Genomic DNA, 25,285 nt, shown 5'->3' on the forward strand with positions numbered 1-25,285 from the left:
TTTCTTCAAATTTAAAGCATGTACTGGTCTCAGTACTGAACTGGCTGATCCAAACAAGTGGTGCAAAGAAAGAGCTCAATGATTACGTAGCCCCATTTCAAAACAAGCTGTTTTGAAACTACATGAAAAGGTAACTTCTTCCTCTGCGGTTTCCTCTAGGCCTGATTAAGTTTCTGGGCAACTCCTTGAGAATCCACATTAGATTTCTGCAGAGAGCCAAGGTGCTGCCTTGCAGAGGGATGCGAGTATTCGCATTAGCAACTCCTGAGATGCGCTGCCCGCATATTCTGTGCAGAAACACAAACCCTCAGCTCAACCAGGCAGTGTAAGGTGACTCATCACCCAACACCAAGTGAACTTTCAAAAAAGGTCAGTTTGTAATGACTAGAAGGCTCTGAGGAACACGAATGACAGATTTGAGGGTGAGGAAAATACACCATATTTTCAATCACAGTATGGTTCGATACCACACAGGCTGAAAATGAACTTGCAAGCAACATTCCCTTTTTTCCCCCGATCCATGCAGAAGCATAACATGAAAAAAGCAGGCACAGTTTCATCAAGCCCTTACTGGTAGCTCTAAGGTGCTGTCTCTAAGACTAAGCAAAAGCTGGATAATACAACTGGGACAAAAATGAATTCTCACACCATAGCACCAAGTTGAAAAAAAGCAGCAGAGCTCAAAGGAGAGCTTTGCACAGAATATGCCAAAACCATGTGCTCTAAGAACATCCAGAAATCTGCTGGGGCTTGGGGGTTTGATATTTTTCTTTAATAAGAGGAAGAGAAGATAGTGAGTTCATCTGCTAGAGGCAGCTACGTCCCGAAAATGGACACTCAGCAGCTTCCCAGCATAAGATGCTAGGACAGATAGCTGCCCTGGTGTTCTGTGGCAGGAAGGCTTGGGATGAAATAGGTGGATCTAGGAGATCGTTGCATAATTGGGAAGGACAAATGCAGCTGTGTTTTTCCCTTAGCCCTCAGCAAGCCCCTACACAACTCAGCCAGAAACTGGAGGCTTTGTCATCTCGCCAGGCTCCAGCCCAGATCACCCTCTCTTACATTCCCCTTCACAAGAAAGCACCAGCCACATCCCAAGGGGACACAAGCAATCCAAGGAGGGTAGGAGCAGGGCTACCCAAACCTCATACCCCACATGCCTTCAGGAAACCCACAAATACCAAGGAAATAAAGCCTTCTGGAGTTCAAGCACTGGTTTCTGCCCTTCTGTTACTTCACCCAGCCTTTTCAAAAGACCTCTTGCTAGAGCTGACAGGACTTGCTCCCAGTTTCATCTTTTTCCTCTGAGAAATTGGCTTATGTAGTGCTTTCAGAGAAGACAGAAGATGAGTGAGCCAGTGCCAGAGGAAGGACTGTCAATAGTAACACTGGATCTACTGCAGCTGCACCTGGCAGATATTCAGCCTCCCCTTCCCAGATGTTCACCTAAAGGCTTGGCCCTCTGGAACAAGAGAGATGAGTGTTGTGACAGCTACGAGCATCTGCAGACCCAAATAACTGGAGCGTTTCAGTCCTGTGCTCTCACCCTTTGGAAATCCTGAACACTCCAAGCACCACACCTCCTCACAGGCAAGAAACCCCATGCCTCCAGATAGCACATCCCACAGGGACTGGTCTTGGGTTTACATCTCAAAGTGATCTCTCCCTAACAACCTCGTGCACATATTTCTCCAAAACCAGAAAAGTTGGAACTTCCCTGCACTTCAGGTTTGGCTGTATGCTATTTCTGCCCTTATCAGTACCATGTCTTTTAAGAGCTCAGCCACCTTTGCTCATGCAGATGATACAAGCTTCCAAATGCTCACTTGAACCATAGTTCAGAAGAAATCCTTGAGAGCGTTCTGCATTAAAAGATACATTTACTGGAACCATGCAGTGTTTGCCTGATGCTCTTAGCAGCCTGTCTCCAAAGGGATCTGACACCTACATTTGATCTCCATTCCAAAAAGTGGGAAAAAAGTGCACTTGCCAGGTTGCATTACAGGAAAACATCCTGAAAGAACTGGAAAAGCAAGGAGCCACCCAGAATAGTCAGCATTGACAACACGAGGTGATTATTTACTGCTTTGAATATCTAGACCATCTACAGGATATAAAAATGCAGAGTCTGCTTCCAGTACTAGATTACACAACTATGATGCAAGCCTGTGTTCTCATGCTGCTTAAGCTACATGAATTTTGTATCACCCGTTTCGAGTTCTCAGCTAACCCCTTAGCACAGCTCTCGCCCCAATAAGGTGACAACGCATAAGTAAGTCAAATAATACTTGCCACTCTCTTCAAAGAAGTATCCATTTCTTGACATCGCTGCTGGTGGAGACTCTAAAAAGAGAAAAAGGAAGTGTAAGAATCACTACGATGCTGAACATCTTCACCTCGCTGCTAAGTTCACTGTAAGCCTGGATTACAGCCCCAAAATACCACACGCAGAAAATTTTCCTGGATGTGGCAACTTTAACCTTTTGTTTATTGACTTTAGCATTTACCAGAATATCCCATACAGTTGCAATTACTACATGAAAACAGTTACGCTGTCTCAGGCATCCTGGGCTGGGACCACAAAACAGCAAGACTAAAGATCAGGACAAGCCTGATTGTATCACAGTGACTTATTGAACCTAAACAAATGCATGCAGAAATAATAGATGCTAAGCATCCAAGAGAATCCTTTTAAAATATAAGCAATAATGAAGTCCAGGTTGTATCTTACACTCTGATAAAAAGAACGAGTTTTGTGTAGGAAAAACAACTTGATTCAGATAAGAACAGGTTTTCACATCCTATCCTACTGCTCTTAATCATTAGGACATCCCCCAAACAGCTCTTGGCACTTGAAGATAAGCACCAAAACCCTGCAGCCTTCCTTTGCGTGCTTTCTGAGCTGGGGTCCTGCAGGAAGCACCACTTGCACCAAGAGTCTTGCAAGGAAGCCACAAGTGGGAGAGGACTGACCAAGAGCAAATCCACAAACACAGCAGCACCAGGACCAAGTCCATGTTATTCATCGCGGAACATTTTATTTGTTAGCAAGTCAGTTCTGCAATTACTGCTGGGAAGTTTGGTATCTACCACGATGTTCATACAGCACAGGAGCACCTGCTTTCAGGTGTGATCAAAGTCTGGTAGCCAAACCCAGCCTGATTATAACACTAGCAGTATTTGACATCTCAGACTGTGTGGGCTGGGAACACCAACTCCTCTCTACAGGTGCATGCCCTGTTTTAACAGCCAGTTGATAAAGGTCTATTTCAAGCCTTACAGGTCACCTGAGCAGTCCCTTGCAGAGGCAGTTCCTGCATGCTGCCTCTCTATACACAGCTTCCCAGCCAAAATGCAATCAGAAAGAGGAATAGGTTTGCTCTGTCTTTCCCCACTTCATTAGGCTAATCAAACATTACCTACGCAAGCCTGGGATGAATTTGGGCCAACAAGGAAAGAGGTCTCGCCTGTTTTATTGTTTTACAGATTAGGTTTCCTGCTTTTCGTTTGAGGTATGAGATTATTTCCCAAAGACCCTTTCTCTACCCCATAACTTTTGGCTTACAGGTTATACGCGCTTGTTTTCCCCTCTCCCTTTAGGGTGTCACATTTTCAAGCATTACAATTCATCCTGGTCCACCGGGAGCCTTTGTGCACCAGACGGATACAAGTCACACCCCTGACGACAGCATCTTCCAGCCCTAACACTTGTCACAGCTCAGCATGGCTCAGACATTTCAGAGCAGACAGCATTAGCTGCACAGGTTCCTGGAGGGACACCCTGATCACCATTTGAAAAAAACACACAAATCCGAGGGCAATTCAAGTGTCTGGTCCAAGAGAGAAACACAATGTTCCAAGTTCATCCCAGAACAATGGGCCGGAGGAACAAACGCACCGTGGCCAAGGGGCACCCATTACACGAGTCAATTGTTTCCCTCCACCTGGAAGGGAAGGAGAAGATCCATCCAGGCTGATTAGCATGCTAATGATCAAAGGAAGGTTTTTAAAGAGGCTCTTATTGTGTAATGATTGCATTTACGTATTTCAGAGAAACAAACAAAGTCCGCCTAGGCAGACGGATTACCCAAGGAACAGAGGCCAGCGCTCCCCCGGGATGGTATATCAATTCCTCACATCTACTGTGGCTTCTGAGGGAGCCTGAAGCAACATGCTCATCCTTCACTAGGCAGAACGAGGCCATTTAGTTTTCTTTTAGCTGAACACACTTATTTCTACAGGTCACATAGTGCCCAGTGCTTTCTTCATCAGAAACACCTAACTGCAGCATTGCCTGGGTTGACCTGGTGCCTTCACAGGAGACTGGCCAGGTCACTGCTTGGACTAGGCATGAAAAGAGCAAGGTTTGAGTGTTACAGCATCAGTGCCATTTCATTAGGTGGCACTCGCTCCTCTGAGTCACAAACGAGCAGTAGTCCCCTAGGCAACATGCTCAGGCAATTATTTTGAGGTGCTGTTTTTTTCAGATGAGTCATAAAATAAAGGTCTTAACCTTATAATTAAAGATGCAATGGCACATTTGGGGAAAAAAAGTCGGGCGTTCACCCTACTATGTCCTGGCTAAAGTTCAGCCCTGGTAATTTGCCTTCTCCCTACGTAATATCGTCCCAGAGTGCCAACGGGATTTGGGCTTCAAAACAGTGGTGGTGGAGCCTTTTCAGAAGTTGCTGCAACCCCCACGGAAGGGGCTACGCACATTGACATCAAGAATGGTAGGGAATGTGCCCAAGAGGTAAAAGGCAATGGGGTGTTTACACAAGTGTAAACAGACACACATGGAGCTATGGAACTATCTTAAAGGTCAACACGCTCACAGATGTAGAGGTAGGAAGGGTAAATTGGGGGCTACACCATCTGCATCTCAGAAGATCTATAGAAAGCAAGAGCCATCCCCAGATCCATCCAATTTAACCACACAGAATAAAGGAGACATTTCAGGGAGAGGAGGACAACTCTCCTCATACATCACCTTCCCCTTTCAACCCCATATTTCTCCAAGCTATTTGGCACAAGCAAGCCTAGCTTATATTTACAGCATACTAAGAGCAACACCAGCTAGACTGTACTCCAGTAGATGCTCAGCAGCAGTCAGCAAAGCAAACATGCCAGCAAGCTCCAGTGCTTCTCCTTCCACAAGGCTTATGGGATTTTAATGAGGTTTTGGCTCCTTAGCCGTGTTTTCCTGAAGACTGGAGTAATGGGTTTCAGTCGCACAGAACGGACAACACAGCAGTTATCTTTTCTCTAGCAATAAGGTACGTACCCAAAGCCTGAGACAAAACAGCATTTCTCCCCATCTCACCTCCAGTCCTTAAAATTCAAAAGCCCATCCATGAGATAGTTATGAAACACTGCAGTAATTAATTCATTTGCTTAGCTTAGGGAAGCCTGGCCTAGGACAAGTCTTCAGGTACATTAGAGATCAATTTTAAAATGCTCCAGGGTGTGCCTGGAGTTGCAGACTTGTTTCCATGAAGTATAATCAGCCCCTGCACCTTTGCAGGCTGGAGGAACAGACCTACATGCTGGTGAGCACTTTGTCATTGCAGGGCAGGATTTTTCTCCCCATGTCACTTCCATCAGATCCAAAACCATACCAATAGTTTCTTTCCCCCAGGTTTGTTTTTTTTTGTTTAGATTTCAGCAATTAAAATCCAAACCAAGCAATTTCAGCAAGACATAAGAACAGGCTTCTATAGACAAAGCTGGAACAGATTACCCTGAGGAGCTAAGATACACACCACAGCAAATTGCCTCTCATGCCTTCAATACCTGATGGAGAGAGCTACGTCTTCGCTCTCCAGGCTCTGCTTTTTCATCCAGCACCTACAAGGACAGCCACACTCTTCAATTGCTTTTCTTATCCAAAGGTAGAACAAAGATGCCACCTCCTATCTGCCCATAAGCTCGGGGTATAGCTCTTTTGATAACTTAAGTATTTTTAAGAGTTAATTTACTCTGATAAATTTCTGCCACCCCACCTTACTCCCTACAAAGACGTCCATTAAATAAATTGGACAGGCATTAAGGGTGCCACCACATAGTTTCTCCTTCACATGAAAGCTTGTTTTCTCATCTCTTTGTGAGCACTGAATTTAAAGGCAAAATTCACTGAAGTGCTGCAAAGTGGAAAGCAAAGCTTATTTTTCTAGACTCTGGGATACAGCTTAGATTTCAAAAGGAGGCCAACTGCCCTTTGACTCGAAGCCACTGTAATCACATGGAAAGAGCCACTGGGGGGAGGTATATGAAGCTCAGTACTTTTAACTGGTAGGACATTCGAGTTTGCTGTAGCTTAAGGTGCTCAGTCTTAGGACTCAAGGGATCCACAGGGGGAAGCATCAGACAAAAAGTGGATGCACTTCCTGATTTCTTACATTCTTACCATTTTTACATTTGCATTTAACAACAAAAAGAACAGACAAAACCCTGCCATGCCATCCTCCATTATTAAATTCCTGCAGGGGATGCATCTCAGATCTCCTAATAACCCGTTTTAACTCTCTTGTTTTAAGGTTAGTAATAAGCTCTCTTGAGCCTTGCAATACTAGTAGATTATAAATAAAAACACATTCTCTGGATACTTCGATAACTCGATTAAAATGTTCTGCTGCTGGCGTCTTCCAAGTAAACAGCTCTGCAGCTCAAGCCTTCTATTGAAGCAAATTGTAGCTTTCTAACAAGTTGGTAGCATGGGAATTTTGACTACAGACTTCAGCATTTATGATTTCCCTCCAGTAAAGCTCTCCACATCCTGGTGTCTTGGTATTTAACCGGAACTCATTTTGAAGCAACACGATTCTTAAACAGTAACCAAAAAAATCACTTTTGAGCCTTTTAATGATGGCACCTCTTAGGTCTGTCAACACAAGTAGCATGCACAACCTATCTGGAGTATTTAGTTACCCGGTAAGTACTGATGAGAAAGTCCTAGGTCCCTTCAACACCCTTCAACCCAGGGTGTGCTCCAATACCCCAGTTCCCACCACTTTCAAGCCGTCTTCCAATACTATTTTGCTGCTGCTCTTTGGACATTTCTGAAACTCATTAGTACGTGTATCTCTTGCCTTGAAGATTTCAAAGAAAAGCAAATCACTTCAGTTTTTGTTTTAACTTCTCGCTTAAAGGGTCAGCTGAAAAACCTTCAGACTTTCCCAATTTTCTCCCAGGAGGAATTACCAATTCTCAGCATGACACCCACCCTAAACATCACATTTACCTGGAAATAAATGCTCTTTCCAGAAGACATGCAGGGCTTTAGCTTTGAGAAGGTCATTGGCCACTTCAGGCTTCCTTCCATGAAGGTGTTTGGCTAAAAGCATCCATTACCACTACTAAATAGTTGAGCCAGCTCCCCTGCATGATGAGGAAGTTTGCAGTTGGTTCCCTACCTATAACTGAGATCTGAGGACAAGTCTAAGCTTTAATTTAGACATGTACAGTGTTACCTAATTCTGACAATACAAAGCTACCCCAACCAGGGCTCCAGCAAACCAAACCTCATATTTTGATATCAACTGTGAGCTCAAGCATTATTCTTTGATTCTCTACACCTCACCATGTTTTAACACCACAAGACAGCTGCAGCTTCACAGGTAACCAGGGAGCTGCATGAAGGTTCACAGGGTTTATGGGATTTGGGGCAGAGGGAGAGCATTTGCTTCACCTGCCTACTAACCAAGTTACACTGCTTCCCTCCTCCACCCAACATCAGCAGAAAACTAAACAGATGTCAGAAAAAAAGGAATATCTGAAGAGAAACCTTCAGGAGGGGACTTCTTTTAATTATGGAGAGCATCGAGTGAAAGGAACCTGCAACTGAGAGTCTGAGCTCTAGCTGCATGCAGAGACCTTCAACAACAGCTGGAGGAAGAGGAAGCTTCAAACTCCTTTTGTAACCCAACTGCATCACTGCAGAGGAATAGAAAACCAGCTCAACAGGCTGCGACCCTGATCACACTCCAAGGTATCAATAATGCAGGATTCCCCTGCATAGCATCACTCATGCTTACAGAACAAGATCTTCGCAGTTTTTGTGGGAGAACCAAGCAGCGAGGTCTCCCGGTGGAGACATCTGCTGCAGGTTATTTAAAGCCATTCAAGTCAGCAAGAACGGATGGACAGCAGCATGTGAAAAGCTGTTTTGCCTGAAGTTACCACTTCTCATTTCTATCTACACATTAAGTAGCTGATCCCTTCCCACAGCCCTTAATACCTCAGCTGGGAAAGGCTGGTGAGAACTCATCTCATTGGCAGACAGAGACAAGAAACATGCCAATATGCTGCTTTTCCAAGAATAATGATCAACATACAGGACAAAAGCTTGAAATTTTACCTGTTTTCTCTACACCTGAGAGGTGTGACAAAGGCCAGAAAAAACACAACACACAAGTCTGGGTTTCAGAGCTAATCACCATAATTCAAGGGACTGTAAGATGAGTAAGGCATGCTTGTTAATACTTGGGCAGGAAAGCAGCTGGTAAGTACAGCATAGGAGCACCACTGCCTGTGACAAGCCCAAACACAGACCTCTCCCCAGAAAGCACTGGTTTGCCACAATAAAAACACAGGACAGCATAATAGAAAACACTTAATAGGGGTAAAAAGACATTGTGATTCATCAAATGGGCAATATCAACACTTGACTGCCTTCTAGGGTGTTTTACCTTGAAGGGATGGAAGCCAAAAATCAACTAAAGACCTCTTTACAGCTTCCCTTCCACTGCAAGCACCATGCATGCTTCTTCGCTGCAGATGCACCCATCAGCATCTCATCCCAAGCAGAGACTGACAGGGATAAACCCTTCTAGAAGATGACATGCAGGTGCCCTGCCCCTCCTCTCCTGGTCCTCTACTTGTCTTGGTGGCATCAGCAGGGAGAAGGGCAAAGCAGAGCCCCAGAGCACAACTGGGTGCTGCAGAATGGCCACAACACACCAAGCACACCCAGTCTGGGGGACTTCACCCCACACGGCACACCCAGAGGTTTAAAGCAGGTGCTGGTATGGTATGGCAGGAGTTGGCATGGCTTGGCAACAGAGCAGGGGTTTTCTTTGGAGACTTTTACCTAAGCAGGTTGTTCAGCACAGCATCTGCATGCAAATACCTACAAGAAGTCAACTTGAACTCTTGAAGACAGTCTAGAAGACAACCATTACCCAGAGCTATTTACATATACTCCAAACCTTGGTAAGCTTTTAAAAGACAATGTTGGTCAGAGCAGGCACCAAGGAGGATGCTGTTCTTAAGCAGCCTGATCTACTGGCCAATTGCTTCTCGAGCCAAGAAATTTGGACCTGCAAGGACAGCCACTTTGGTTTCCCTATGCATACACATAGCCAGTCAGGGGCACTTTAAAAAAGCACAGATGTTTAATATACTCCTCTTGTCACAGAAGTATGTAGATGCACCACTCATCCCAAAAAGAAGCATCCCTAAAGGATTTGCACCCTCCTCTTTGCTTCCCTACATGAGTCCTACACCCCTCAAACTCCATACAGTCCATGAGGTTTATATTACCTGAGCTAATAGCTCTAAATCCCCTTAGAAAACAATTTCATTGGGTTTTGGAGGACACCACCAGCCCTCTGACATCCAGACTAACCCATGGTGCGGGAGTATTTTGGGTCTAGCTGCAGTGCCCAGCACAGGACAGCCACCCCAGGATGCTGGTCCTGATCCAGACAGGAAAGGACTTTACGGCTTCACAGCTCAGGGAGCACTAAAGCACCTAGTCAGGGGTTATATGCAAGGAGCTGGACATTCTTCTGATACAGAAAGTGGTGTGAGGTGGTCTTAAATCATACTGCAGTCGCTCCAGTAAACAAAACCTCAGGATTCATTTTCACAGTTGCTGGCTGTGGAAATAGAAAACATGATATTGAAAGGATAGAGCAGGAAGCATCCCTCCTGCCTGCTCACTCCCAGGCAAACACACACCCACACACGAGCTTGGGGATCAGACAAGTCTGCTTTCAAAGCAAAGCATTTTCCTCGCTGCACTGAAAAATTCCCCTCTTCATCCCCTCCCCAGCTTCCTCCAGAGCACCCATGGCAATAAAGCCACCTAATCAGAAAAATTGCCGGCTGCAGCAGTGACAGCTATGAGACCTCCTCCCCCCAAAAAGCACAAGGTTGGTGTCAGTGGTGCTTGGATTTACCAGCAGCACCAGGCTGTCCAGGTTGGCTCATCACAATTTAACCCACCCCAAGCAATCAATATCCAAGGGTGCCTCCCAGAGGTGAGCTGCAAGAGCAAACAACCCCGTAAACTGAGAGCCCTGCAGCTGCTTTGCTGATGGGATCTCTTCCCCCTCCTCAGCCAGGTTTCTTGGCCAGCATTTAGCAGGTGAGCAGGACAAGCCGAGGAGCCAGGGAACAAGGACACTTTGGGATTTGGCTGCCAGATGAAGAATTTGGGCTATTATCATTTTTTTCCCCCTCCAAGGTTTTGTTTTGCTGGGCCCTCTAGAACAATGATTTAAAGACTCGCAAGGATTTCTTGCAGGAGTGCTACACAGGGAGAGGAGTGAAAGCAAATACCTCCGGAGATCCCACAAGTTGGCAAAGACCCAAGGACAGAGCAGTGGAGGCTTCAGTACACTTTTCCTGAAGCATTTAAATAATTTAGAAAGCTTTAACTCTTACTGACAGCTTTCCAGACAGCTCTTTCGCTTACAGGGCCCTATCAGAAGAATCTCATAGCTCTTAATCAGAGGAGATACAGCAACAGCCTCAAGTCTTGTTCAGGGCTAGATATGGGTTGAAAAAAAGGTGTTTTTGACGTTTTTGCTGAAATGCTTTCCCTGGACAGGCTCCTTCCAGAGGCCACCACCTGCCACGTACCCACAGCAGTACCACATAAAACACAGACTTGGTTAAGAGCCCATAAAATTTCACCTGCTCAGAGCTATTCAGAGGAACAGAGACGTTTTCCTGCAATATTTCGTCTGCATTAAATACCGCAACAATTCAGCAGCTACAAGATGTAAACAAGTAACTACAGACACCTCCGGTTCCACCTTCCTCAGGTGGAAGAGCTGCTCCAGGAGCAGGTGCAGCATCCCCCCAGGGGACCAGGATCATGTTTTGGAACACAACGTGCATTACCACAAAGTTTTTATCTTCCATCTCATTGCCACCAAGATAGAAAATAGTGCTTTGTACCAAAGTTAATCCTGCACCTCTTCCCACCTCCAGCACCCAAAGGATACCTGGACAGGACAAGAGACCCTCTCCACCTCAAAGCCACAGGATCAAAACCGAGGTCTGTGCTTGTACACGGAAAGACACAGAAGCAGAGCAGTGATCAGCCACCTGGTCACCAAAAAGTTCAGTATTTTCAGTTGTGGTGCCAGACAAGATGCTGAAAGTAAAAACCTCCAGGATTAAAAGCAGAAACAGCCTAAGGGATATAGAAAAGGTGGTAGAGCTGCCCTCTGCAGCCTCAGCCCTCTCCACAGAGGCAGGGATTTCAAATCACAACAGGCTTGGTAGGATGGCACGAATCACCCCGTACAGTTTCTATATCAAAGAGCCACAAAACAGCAAACATGAGCAGGGGGAATCCAGCAGCACCAGCTTGGTTTTTGCCCTGTATTATCAACCCAAAATAAAGACACACTGGTCCAGAGATGAAATCATTGCCGACTGACAATGCACGTAGGGTGTTATTCAGTAGGACACTGTTTACGGTTCGTCTACACAGCTTCCATGGCTACAACAACAGGGACGATGCTTGCTAGCATTTCAGACAGATTACATACATGCACGTTGTTTTCACTCAGCGCTGCACTTTCCCCACGTGAGCCATCAGTATGTAAAGCCCTTCTGACAGGCTGTTCGGATGTTTTAGCATTAATTTCAGAGGAAAAAAAGAACAGGTAAGATATCTTCACTCATCTCCCCATGCATATCTTGAAACTGAACTCAAACCCTGGAAGGCAGCGCTCTGGTTAATGTAAACTGAATTCAAAAGGTATTCCTCATCCTTAAGCACAGCAATAAGGATATCCAGCACTGGCAACAGATAGCATCACCAAGCAGCAAAGCCCGTTGAAAATACATCAAGTACTGCCTTACTTTAGCAAATTAAATAATTAAAGAGCTGGCAGGGCTGCTTTTCTGGATTTCCTGTCCAAACGCATCACCCAGCAGCAGCAAGGCTTCAGCGTTCGTTCAGACCACAACTTACCTGCACTACTTCTGCAGCAGAGATGCTGTTCACACTCAAACAGCCCCCGCTCCTCTCCTCGCTGCTCTCCCCCCCGAGCCAGCACCACGCTCGATCCCAAATCTCGATCCCACACCCCACTTGCTCAGGTGGCCGAGGCAGCAATGGCTCGTGCTTGTTCAACGGCTCCAATATTAATCCATCCGGAGCATCTTTCTCCCTCACTTCCAATTGGCGAGCGGCAGATGGGTGGAGTGAGAGGGCGACCCATTAGCTCCCAGCCGGGCACCTCCGAGCCCTGCTCCCCGAGCAGGGTGGAGATGCCGGCAAGCCGCTAACTTCACACCTTCACTTCATGCCACCGCAGCCACGCTGGGCTTCGGTTTTCCTCCTCCAGCCACCCCGATCCGCCGCCTCTCTGAGCTGTTCGCCTCTGGGAGCAAGGAGGAAAGCCAAGGATTAAAGCCAGCCTGCGCTCCGGAGCCGGTGCTTTTTGCTGGATGCTGTGCAGAGAAAGCCCATGCGCCTCCTTAAGTGAGGCTTTGTGGCAACCAGGCTCAAGCGAAGGGAGAAGACAGAAGATACTGCACCTTACAGACAGCAGCGCAGGGGAAACAAGAGGATGCGAAGATGCAGGATGAAGTGGTGGGGGGAAAAATGCTGCCGAGAGGTAGATATAGGAAATCTCTTAAAGACATAGCTGCTGTGCTCTGACCACGCTGCATGCCCGACTGCACAGCTGGGCTCCAATGGGTTTCTTACCCCCCCAAGCTATCCAGCATAACAGCTCACCAGCACAGGCAAGGGTTAATGCTTCTGTATGCCTGCAAACGAGGAGCCTTCATTAGGGAATGAGAACCAGGGCAGTGAGTCTGTAACAGCAAGTTGCAGAAGATAGAGCTGGAGAGACCTCACCTCATCCGAGGAGGTTTATACCCGAGCCTGTCAGCCCAGCATTCAGCTGAGCAGTGCCTAAAAAGCTTTGGAGGGAAGATGCCACCACCTCTCCCCCCCCTCTCCAGTCTATTCTACTGCTTCACTTTCCTCACAATTCAACATTTTCATAACAATAAGCCAAGTCTCCCCCAGCTGGATACTTAAAGCCCACAGGGGAATGGTCTATTCTGGCCAAAAAAAGGAAAAAGAGGGGGGGAATAAATCAACTCCCTAAAGCAACATCAAGCCAACCTTAGAAAAGGCAGAGCCCTAAAAAAATAAACAGCAAGTTCTCCAAACACTGGCACGCCTGGGTCACTTCCATCTCCGAATCCCTTACAGCAACTCTGATTAGCATGATTTAAATAAAAATTCCCAGCGATCACATATTTACCAGGAGGCAGCAAACCCTTCCCAGTGCGAAGCAAGGCGAGACAGGGCACAGCTGGGGAAGAGGCATCACTTTCCGCAGCGGGATTCAGAGCCACATCGCCCGTCCTCCGTCCCTGCTACAGACTTGTTTCCGCTGCACAAAACCACAGGCAGTGCATGTTTTTAAACACCTCCCACGCATTCTCTCTGCTGAGACTGCTCATCCAGACTCCTCCATTTTTATTTCTTTATTTTTTTTTTTGCATGCCACCTGACAAGGTTCTCCAGGTAAGGAGCATCGCGGTCAGCTCATTATTAAGATGTAAGGGAAGTTGGATTTGAGGGTGGAAGAGACCCAAGAGGTCCCCAGCCCAGCTGCTTGCTCCAAGCAATGCTACCTTCAAAGCTGCACCAGGCTGCTCAGGACCTCATCTCAGAGCGATCTGGGTGATATCCGAGCGATACTTTCCCCAGGAAAGTTTTTGCAGAACATAAACCCTCAGGATCAACAGTTAAAGTGGTCTCAGCTCCTAACACAGCAGGATTTTCTGAGTTCCCCATATAGATTATTCACAATAATGCAACATGTACAGTTCTGAACCAAGCTAATACACCTAATGCACTTTCTTGTAACAAAAAAAATTTGCAATAAAAGAGCTTAATCACCTGTCCCCACACCTGATACCTTCACTAACAGTTTAAGAAGCCAGAGCTTAAAGCATCGCAGTCCTAAAGGTGAGACGAGCCCGCCTAGCCTCCAGCAGGTATTTCAGGTTTCAAACGCTGCCCGATTCATTTCAGCGAGCAAACAAGCTTATGAAACAAAAGGCTGGCTATGATTGCTTTCTATTTTTAATTTTTTTTCTGCACTGAGGTTGTTTATCAGCACCCCTGGCCAGCCTGCCGGGACAAGGGTGCAGCAGGGACCGGAGCTGCTCCCTGGTGGAGGTGACAGCAGCCGAGCGAGCACCACCAGGAGAAGCCCAGCAAACAGAGCGCACCAACACAACCCCATCAACACATCCTCCAAATCCTACATGTGCTGCCTCCCTCCTCACCACCCTCATTTTTAGAGCCCCCCCTAAATCGTGGTGGGCTTCTCAGCTTCCCCACACCACCCTCCTCTGGTTCCCAAGCCCTTCACGCACCGTCCACTGCCCCGGTCCATCTCTGGGTCACCAGGCGCTGCGGCCACGGGGCCAAATCCTGCGAAGAGTCAGCGCTCGCCCCAAACTGGCCGTAGGGCGAGCGGAGGAAGGTGAGCCGGGGGTAGCAGAAAGAAGCTGGCTCCATGAGGACGGAGAAGAGAGGAGAGCCAGGTACAAAGCAAACCGCGTCTCCCTTCACCTCCTGCAGCTGGTACTGTTGGGACATGCAGTCTCAGAGCCTTCTCCCCGAGAAGTTCCTTTACGGAGAGGAATTAATGCCAGAAGAAAAAGAGGAGAGCCTCTCAAGAAGCTCCGTTCCTGCTGTCACAGCCTAGCAGAGCACACTGGAAAGGCTGCGTCTCCAGCCCGTATTTAAACGCGTCTCTCAGAAAGCAGAGATGCAGCACAGGAAGAGACAAATTCCAGCCCTGCGTCGGGCTGATAAGCCAGGTTTATAATATTCAAGAAGTATTGGCATTACTACAATTCCTTCCCTCCACCCCCCCCCCACCCCCAATGAATATCTTGGGCTGTAGCTTGTTGTGCACAATAAGCAAAAAAATCCCAATCCCTAAAAAAAAAATCTGCCTGTTCCGGTGGGAACAGCCAGCGCGTTGAATAAAACAAACACACGCGTGCTAAACCCTGGGGACGCAATTAGGCTCGGAGCAGGGAGAGGAGGCATTTAACTCCTGGAGAAGGAGATGGCAGCGGGTGAGATGAAGAATAAGCCTGACACAGCACCCCATGGGGTGGGTTTGGTGATTTTTTCCCCCTGGGGGTGAGCCCAAGCAGCAGCCCCCACTGCTGTGGGGTGCCAGCACCTGCCCCGACACCAAGAAGTCCAGAGGGGAGAGCACACCAACGCACATCCAACCAAATCTTATGTGCACTGCCTCCCCCCTCACCACCACCCCATTTTTAGAGCCCCCCCAAATCTTGGTGGGCTTCTCAGCTTCAGCCCCTCCTTTCCACTCCTCCGCCCTCACCAGTGTGTAGCACCCCCAATAACCCACCCCATCACCTTCGCTGTTCGCAGCATCTCAAAACAAAAGCTGCCCAGCTGAGATCTTCCCTCCACCAGCTTAAAATTTGTTAATTTTCCCTAGCCCCTACCCTTCCCACCATGGAACAGCCACAGAGGTGCACAGCTCCAGCCCTGGGAGCCCCTCTGCTGCAATTTGCATCAGGTCCCCCAAACCTGAGCAGCCAAAAAAAACACCCACAGGGAAGAAAGCTCCTGCCCCAATATAAAGAGCATCAGTGTTACCCCATCCAGTGGCTTATGTCATGTTTTTATGCTTTTATCCCCCCCCTTCTTGCAGTTTCTCTGCACAGCATCTATAATAAATCAAAGTGGCCTCTGTTCCCTTGGTGTCCTACCCAAGGCACAGCTCCCACCGGTCCGTCCAGCAGACCCTTCTTCAGTAACAGGCAGGCAGAATTAGATTGAAGCCCTTCATACAGCCTTTATTTAATTGCAAGTCAGAGCCAAGGATGAATTTAGAAAGGGGGAACAGAAAAACCCATGAAGTTACAAGTGACAGCTAAGCGCTTTGATATCAAAGCCAGCACCGACAGATGCCGAAGCCTGCAGCGCTCTGCTCCCGGGCCAGCATGGCACCATGCTCGGTGACAAGGCTTTACAGGGAGCTTATGCTAGATCGTATTTAGAAAGTTCTATCGCGCTAAGAAAAAATAAATTAAAAAATCCCATTTCACCAGGTCCCAGCGCTAACTCCTGAAGGAGCTGCTTTGCAGACCTCAGGGTCACAAAACACCGCTCAGACCTGGATGAGCTTGGAGGAACAGGCTCAGCACTCCTGATTTTCACCCTTAGTGTGGTTCATCCCTCACAGCACACTCCCTAACCCCAGCAGCAATGGCATCACACCGCACCCCAGCTGCTTCTAGCAGCAGCCGCAAAGGTAGCTTGGATTTAACACATGCTGGATATCTGCTGGAGCACTTGGCAGCAGTTTGTGCGTTTAGAGGGTGGATGACAGCTTCACGATGACAAGTCATTAAGGCGTCCCGGAGCTGTTTACTTCCAGAGAAGCCCTACAGACAGAAATAGGACTTTTCTAAGAGGTTTTTCTAAGAGGTGGTTTTGCACAAGGGGGATTCTTGGTAGCTGAAGTGTCACCCAAGGTGCAGAAATAGAAAGCTTTTGGATTGCAACCACTGGGGCTTCCTAGGGACACCTAAATCACAGCACAACATTGGAATAACCAGAGAAAAACAGCTTTCCCCTTCGTTTTGATTTCACACCTGTCTTGAGGCATGAAGCGCACACACAAAGCATCACCACACTTCCGCAAGGACAAGGTTTGAGGTTTGTGTTACATCGGGTCAACCAGGCAAGCAACAGGGCACCCACCAAAAAATCTGATAACTCAGGACTAAAATCAAACTTCACAGCTAAGCTCAAGCTCCCGTTAGCAAAAAAATATCAAACTTTTCCACCAAAGCCTACTTTTGAGACAACACAATGCTTCTGGTTTGGATTCCTTTGTTTTTAAAGCCCTCTCGTCTCCCCATTGACTCAACAGAAACATGAAGCTTGCTTTAAGGACTATTTACAGCCTCGACTGATTCCCTGCAGCTTTACCAGAAGTCCAGCTTTACCAGAAGTCCAGGCTCTGAGCTTCCATATAGATCTTATACCACTGTGGGAGTCAAGCAAGCACAGCATCTAAAATCCCGACTCCTATTTCTGGCTACGCTCATTTAAACAAGCTGAAACGTTCAAACTGCCAAGGAACGACACGAGAGCTGGCGAGGAACTTCCTCTGTGGTACATAACTCTTACGGAGTGGCAACTGCGTAAAAGCCACAGATATTTCAGAACTAGAGGGCTCTGCCTGAGCTGGGTTAGCCAACGTGCCTCGGTTATGGCAGGGAGGCAGCAGCGTGCAGCGCACGGGGTGGTGGCAATGCCTGAGGTCGCAGTGTAGACAGGACTAAAAGCCTTGCATCACCGTTTCCTTCTAGTTTTCAAGAAAATGGTGATAAAAACCAACTCCAGCAGCAGCCCAGGTGAGATACCACGGGATTTCCCCACTCAAATAATTTATCCCATGCTCCAGCTGCAGTCTGGCAGGCAGTAACTGCACAGGAGGGACAAGGCTGTGCTTACACCTAGAGAAAGCTTACAGGTTTAGAGAGAAATCCTGCACACATCAGACCTTGCAGCAGCTTGGAAAGGAATCTGTATGCTCCCAGCAGGCACTGTTCGTGTGCACACTGCTGGTGGTCAGGCAGCCTGCACCATCAGGTCTTAGGAACGATAGTCTGGGACATGAAAAATAGCACTAGAGAAGAGTTTTGAGGAAGAATATAAGGAAAAGGAAAGTTTGCTCCAGTTCAAGCTGGGGTGGGTGACATACAATCCTCCCCAAGACAAGATCCCAGCACGAATCCCGAGGACCGCTCTCCCACCAGCTGCTTCGCAGGCAAAGCTGGTGTGCCACCTACAGTTGCTTTTACTCCCGAACAAACTTCCCCACGCACAAACTCAAGTCCCTGTCCCTTAATTCAGTGTAAAGCCAGCACGACCGCAGCCATGCTGATGAAGGAAGTGCTTCCTTCGGTAGGGCAGCGGGGGGAGGCACTTTACAAGATAACCTAAAAGTTCAGCCAGAGCCAAGAAGCGAGCGCGTTTTGAAGTTCACGTAAATCCCCCCCCTCTCCCAGCCTTCCAAAGCTGCATTTCCAAGACACATGGCTGGGGTCCTGCCAACACACGTGGCTGCCCGAGCCCTTTTTGCTGGTTCAGCTGTGCGATTTCACCTTTTTGTCGCAGTCTTTGCCCCATTACCAGCACAAAGTCAAGCAACCGCATCCGCGAGCGACACACCCAAGCAGAGCCAACACTGCGCTGTGCCCTCCTTCCCCAAACCAGCCACCGACCCGATACCAAAAGGGGTCGGAAGAACTCCCCAGAGCAAAAATAGCCCCGAACTGGGATGGCTCCTTTCTCCTCCTTTAGTCCCTTCTCCTCCTCTAGTCCCTTTGCCCTGTACTCGTGCCCACTGGGCTGAAGCTGCCCAACGAGCCCCGACCCACAGCATCTCATCCCACCTCACAGCTAACAGGCGACCCCATACAAGCCCCCCCAGGCAGCAATGGGACCACCAACCCTCCCTGTCCCCCAACCCTCAGGAGAAAAGGGACAGCAAGCCCCCAGGACAGCAGCACACGCATCCCCAGCCCACCCTCCCCATCGCATCCCACCGCTGTGGGGAGGGGAAAAAAGTCGAAAGCAAAGCAGGGACACAAACAGGGACCCCCCCGCAGCCCCCAGCTGTAGGAACTCATCCATCCCCTGGTGCCTGCCCCCGCTCCTGCCACCTTGGCTGCTCACCGCAGGGCTGGAGGTGAAAAACCCTTCTCGCTGCCATGGCTGCCTCGCTTTTTCCTCTCATCCCGTCTTCACCATCTTGACACACTTCGGGGGGAACTTTTCTCGCGGCTTCGGCCTTGTTTTGTTGTTGTTTGTGTTTTTTTTATTTGCTCGCCCCCCCCAAAAAAAAGAGGCAGCGCAGCCAAAACTGAAAGTCCCCGGGCGGCTGCAAGGGGAAGGGACGGAGCGGGCACACCCCGCCGGGTCCTAGCGCCCTCCCAGCCGCTTTCAAAACACCAACATCTCATGCCGTTTCCTTTTTTCCCCCCCTTCCCCACACTTAACTCTAAGGCTGAGATTTGTTACAGAATGGGTTTTTGTTTTTCCAGGGGCACGATGCAGCCGGAGCATCGCCAGGTGCGATGCTGTTGGTAACCCCAAAGCAGGGCAGAACACCAAGAAGAGACCCCACATCAGGGGACGATGCACATCAAGTCCCTTCCCTTGGAACAGTTTTTTTTCCTGCCCCCCAGAGATAGCCTGACACAGGTGAGTTTGAGTCCAAAGCAGCTAGCCAGGTTTCCAAGAAAATCCCTGGAGCACTGCAGTGATTTACAAGTTTCTCCACAAAACCCAAGCAGCTACACACCATATAGCACTGCTCCCCAGCCTACAAGCCTCTGCTTTAAGGAAAAAAACAGGAAAATTGAGTTTTTTCCTAGTTGCTGATATCTCATTTGCTCACAACCTGGTGGTTTTGTCTTCCCTGCTCAAACCCCTCTTCGAGGGAGCAGGGGGGTGCCAGCACCAGGAGCTGAAGAACAGGGGCTCAGCTAGGAGCCCATTGCATGTTCATGGTGTAACTTCTCACAGAGAAAGGCAGCAACTGAAACTTAACACTTGTGCTGAAACAGAAGCGAGGTGGCAGTTAGAAACTGGCAAGAGGACACTTGCATTGTCACCAGGAGGTATACCATGACATGGTTAGGACGAATAGCTATACTGCCATGAAGGCTGACTCAGGATGTTTTGGTTTTGTTTCCCCCCATCTTTCCTTCCTCTGGAAGGGTCTCCCAGCTGGATGGTAAAGAAATCTTAAAACATCTTAGCTTTTGATTGCTACAAATCTTGGTCTCAAGGCAGTGTTATCCAGACTAAGCCTTCTCCATCCTCTAAATACCAAACTACACCCAGACAAAAAGATACCTAGAATTCCCACCTGCCCCCCCTTTAAAGGCTTATGAGACTGTACAGATCAAGGTAGCAAATACTAGAGTAAGAAGTTCATGCTTATTTAGTACCTAGATTAATCTGTAGAAAGCAACTCACCTTCTTTCCTGTTTCAAATGCTAAGTGCAACCTTAAGCCCACAAGAAATGCTCGCTCCCACCCATAAATCATCCTGGGAAGAAGAGTGGGGGTAGATCTACTTCTCATTCAATTATTTTGTTTTGGAGGAAGGGCATATTTTAAAGTTTCTAAGTGATTTGTGGTTCTGCTGAAGTTCTGATAATGCTGCAGAATTCATCTGGCATTTTAAATGTTATGTTAAAGGTTGCCAGTTTAAACCATTAACCCCTCGCACAAGGTGAATGCATTGCTTTCAGTTATATCAGGTGATCAGGAGCCCCGTCTCCCAAGCTGTCGCCTTGCCAGGAGGGCAAAATGCTCAAATCAAATTCCGGCCTTTTGATCCCAATCTGGAGATGATTAGTTTTTCCCCAGCAAGTGGGATGCATTTCTAGAAGTGGGAGCCTAGTGTTTTATGTAGGGCCAACAGCTCTTCCTCCAGCTCCTTGGCAGCTGAGCAGGCAATAGCCTGTGCTACACACAACTGAAATTCAAGGTATGGAGGAAAAGGGCTAGAATAAGCAGTACATACAGAGGCACTTACAGTTCTTGAAGATCAACACTAACAGACAGTGGTGCTGCGTAACACCCATCCCATGGCTCCACCAAGACCCATCTCTGGACATGAGTTAACCAGAGTGGTAGGGCAATGCAAAGCACACAGACAACTTCACAGGGTTGTATTTCACATAAGTCTCCTGCAGAGGTTTGTACAATTCCTTCAAGAACTCTATCCTAAAGGCACAAAGCTACTGATGGAGAACAGGGCCCCATATTCATTTCCTTTCAAACCTCAAGCCAAACCACACTCCCCTATGAAGAATTATTCAGCAGCAGGTATCCCTTGCTGGAAATATTAGCCCCACCACCAGTATAGCTCTCTAGAAGATGAACACAGATATCAGCTTATCTGATTTGATGTGAGGCACCAGAGAAGATACCAGATATCTTCTGTCTGGCGCTATCTGGCCTACCCCAGTGGCTCCAGACCTGGTCTCTGCAGTCCCCACAAGCCCAGCTGAGCACAGTCACCCAGAGGGAGCTGCCTCCAAGGAGCACACATTACACCCTACCCCGAGCCCATCAGCCTCTGAGGAGCCTCATCTGAGAATCGCCTCCAGCAGGAAACTAACTTGATGAACAAAGACAGCCTCCCCGAAGGAGGATGTTTGTAATCCTCTCAGCAAGTTATTTCTTCAGTGTCTGATTGGCATGAAGCAGCTCTTTGTACCTAGGCTGGCTTGGGGCTGAATCCAGCTGGAAGTGGGATTTTTCTTTGTCTTTATGACCAAATCATATAGGACCCGACTCCCTGGTGCAGCAGGATCAGCCACACAGCTGAGCAGAAGATTCCTGGGTTTCCTCCAAGTCAGGGACGGATACCAGGCATATTTGCTTTTTAGTTGGACACTCTCGCCAAGACCGTGATTTTTCTGGTGGGCTAGTACTGGAGACAGAGCTCGGAGCCCAGAAAGAAACACTAGGTGGACCCTAGCATTGCAGACAAACTCCTATCCAATACTCACGCAGAAAATAGTGCTGGGATTCCCATGCACCCGACCCAGCCAAGACTAAACAAACAGAGTTGCTCATGGGATCAAAAAAATTTAAGTACTACCATAACCTGCAGCTAGAGTTGTTTTATCCTTTTTAAATCATGCCCTGAAGTCCTTAAATCCCTCCCGCAGCTTTGACTGCGACTCAAGGGAAATGAGTTTGCTCCACAAGTGGGCTGTGCAGGCAGCTGCAGGGGAGCAGCTGTGCTTGCAGGGCAGTGCAATAAATGCTGCAGCACAGCAGAGGGAGCACAGGGTCCTGCTGGGATCCCCCTCTGGGGGAGCAGCAGCCAGGTGGGAACATCAGCTCTTGTCCTTAGGGAGGGTGTTTAAGGGTTTATCCCACCACCATTTGCTTCAAATGCCCTTAAGTCTCACCCTTGGAGTGCCACAGGTCTCAGCCACAGCACTAAAAGATCCATTTCACTGCATGTGTAGTTGCTCTAGCATGCCAGAGCGAGCAACCCAGGATGGTTTGGGGCACCAGATTTGTTTTTAGAACTCAAGGAAACTCAGTATTGGAGGCCAAGCGGCCTTGCAGTTTCGAGCAGCTGCAGGTTGAGGCACTGGGGAAAGCTGCCCAGCTGTCACCACTGCTTGGTGCCTGTCCTCCAGCCCACAGCAAAGGCAAACAAGCCTTAGGCAGGACTGATTCAGTCCCTCCAAGTTTGAAAAAGTAGCTTGATGTGTACCTTAAGAGTCAAATCTTTTACTCCTAGGGTTGTTCTGCACCTCTCCACCCAGGGGAGGCTCACCCAAACAGGAGACAAGACCACAGGAGCAGTCACAAAACAAGCCCAAGGAAAGGCACAGCAGTCCCTTTAGCAGTAGGGGGCCAGGGAAGCTCCCAAAGCAGCAGCACAAGGAGCTGACCCAGAAAACTGATGCAACTGATGCTGTAAAGGCAAGAAAGACACAGCACTCTGCTCCTTACAGGTGGCACCTCTCCGGGCTCATGTTCACGGCTAAGAAGGGGAGAGCTGGCAGAGTCCAACAAGAGGAGAAACTAGTTATCTTTGATGAAGAGGCACATAAATGCTCATTGCTTTGTCTCCCTCCTGCAGATCTGTTTTCTTACAGCTCCCCACAGCTCCTCGAGCACTGCTAGCTCTCTCCTGCAGGCACTCAAAGCTATGCAGGGCCAGCAACGACCAGGGCTGGCGCTGAGACCAGCGGCTGCTGGGAAGGTCAGACTCCTGTAATGCAGATTGCACCCAGATGGTGATTTCCTCCTGGCACCAGTAGGAGCTGGGGAAAGCAGCCAGCCTCCCTAGCAGGCTCTGCCAGAGCCAGAGACTCCCTGGCAAAAGTCATGCCAGCATGCAGGTTTTATTAGGCCAGCACCATGCAGCCAACTTGTGTTACCACCAAGCAGAGCAGAGAGATGAAAGCAGGACAGAGCCCTCAAACAACTATTTGCTGCACAGCCCTTACCCTGAACTCAGGTTAAATGCAGTTCCTTAGTTTAAGAGAAAGATGCTCTCGCTTCCAGGAGAAAGTCTGGGGTTCTCTTGCAAGCACGTAATGGGAACAAGTCTCCCAGCCATTGCCTTCTTGGCAGGGGGCTGAATGTCACAGGAGGGGACTGCAGGATGGAGAGGAGCTGGCTGCAAAGCCATTGCCCCAACCCTTCTAAGGATGGCAGATTTAGGGCAAGGAAAAAAAACCACAAAACTTATCCTCGGTGGAGGAATTTTCCAGTTATGTTTCACCTCTGCAGGAACAGCAGGAATAAGGACTGGAAGGTCCTGTAAGCATGGAGATCCCATTTGTTAGCAGAGTGTAGGGCCGGTGGGTCTGGAAACCTGCGACACTAAGGTTTGGTTCATGTGGTGGACACCAACACTGCCAGGATCCTGCCTCCTCAGTCAGCAGGGACTGAACAAACCCTGTTCTCCTTGCCTGGGGCTTAAGGGCCAAAACATTAGCTAGGAACTGCTTAGCAATACCGGGAAGCTGCCTAGAGCACAGCGCAAGAATAACATCTCTTCCCATGAACTGGGGACACTCAGGTCTTCCCCATAGCCAGGACAAAGATTGGCTCCTCACCCAGCCACCTATTTCCCCAAGACATTTCACAAGCAACACTTGCTCAAGCAGTCTGAGACTGGCCAAGCTCCTTCCTTACTGGAAGGATGGGGTCCCAGCACTAAGGAAAGACTTGGTCAGATTCATATCCGCATTAGTCAGGCTTCACAGGGAATTCACAGGGAAATGAAAGGAGCCAGAGGAACATTTAGTGGTCCCCTCTAGGAAGCAGACAATTTATCTGGATCTCTCCCCGGGGAGCCACCTGTAAAATGCAAGTTTACCATGGACTTCCAGCCACTGAAAGCTTCTGCTGGACAATTTAGCCTCAAGCACTCTCCTCTTGGCTATCTGATCGAAGTATCTCTGGTTAAAGTATCCTCCAAAACAGACCTCAACACTAGGACTCCCAATCTCCCTGCAAAATACGCATGGAAAGCAGGAGAGGCTTTCCCCAGGGAAATACCAAGAAAACACCTAACCTGAAAGCCTAACACCATCTCAAGGCTTTCCACCTCTTGCAGGAACACAACCCTTTAGTCAGTAGGGAGGCTCAAGAGGGCAAAGGAGGATGTGAAAAGAGCAACTCAGGAGAGGAGCAACAGCACATGCACTTGCAGAAATCATTGCTCCTACAGCTATAGGCTGTCCTCCAGCACCTGAGCAGGTTCCACCCGAGGGAAGGACTGGAGGCAGCATTTGAAGGAATGGTGCTGACTGCTATTCAAAACCAGCGCTACACCCTAAGGAAGGGTGATGCTGTAAGCTACTGGTGGGGAGTTGGCTTTAACTCCAGCCTGCCACTGGCACCTGAGAGTCACTTTACCTTTCTATGACAATTAAAGAGCATCTCCACAGAGCTTGTTGAAGCACATCTCAATTTCATGGCTCATTAACAACAGGACACCACATCTCTACCTGGACCATTGCTCCCCAGACCCCAAAGCAGGCAGCAAGCAGAGACCAGAGAGCGAGTTACCAGCAGGGGCCAGCCTGGGCTCCATCTCCCTCCAGCCAGCACAGGCAGGAGAACAGACACATCCCATCCTTACAGGACATGGCATACACCAGCACAGCAGGACTGCTGAGATCCAGCCACTCAACTCACATAAGAGGTGACAATAAAGATGGTTTTTTTTCATTCTTTGCTTTCTACCTGGGGAAGACTGTGGGAAAGTGATACCCTCTTAAACATTACAGCTATGCAACGAGTCCTGCTAGCCTAAGTAGGTCTCAGGCAGAGATAAACACAATAGCTTCATACAGAGCCACAGCTGAATAGCTGAGTTCAGCCTTAGTTTAGCCTCAGAGCATTAGGAGATTGTTGATTCCAGTAGAGAAGACACTTGCCAGCCTT

At 48.3% G+C, this 25,285-nt stretch overlaps 1 protein-coding gene across 6 annotated transcripts in view; it reads right to left on the reverse strand.

The window, feature by feature from the left end:
- The window catches only part of SLC4A11 (solute carrier family 4 member 11), a 144,419-nt gene that overhangs the window by 81,850 nt on the left and 37,284 nt on the right, over positions 1-25,285 (reverse strand). Inside the window, exons 1-2 of one of the 6 annotated variants that reach the window (XM_083833303.1) lie at positions 19,016-19,232; positions 2,293-2,343 (exon numbers count right to left, since the gene is read on the reverse strand). In XM_083833303.1, the coding sequence (XP_083689429.1) occupies positions 2,293-2,343; positions 19,016-19,076 (112 nt within the window). In that variant the 5' untranslated portion in view covers positions 19,077-19,232. Of the gene's footprint in view, positions 1-2,292; positions 2,344-12,214; positions 12,582-13,523; positions 13,677-14,649; positions 15,058-19,015; positions 19,233-25,285 lie in introns of those variants that run through there. The other 5 variants (XM_083833300.1, XM_083833301.1, XM_083833304.1 and 2 more) reach the window with 5 other exon arrangements.

The sequence above is a fragment of the Anser anser genome, assembly GCF_964211835.1.
Source record: "Anser anser genome assembly, chromosome: 4".
Lineage (NCBI taxonomy): Eukaryota > Metazoa > Chordata > Aves > Anseriformes > Anatidae > Anser > Anser anser.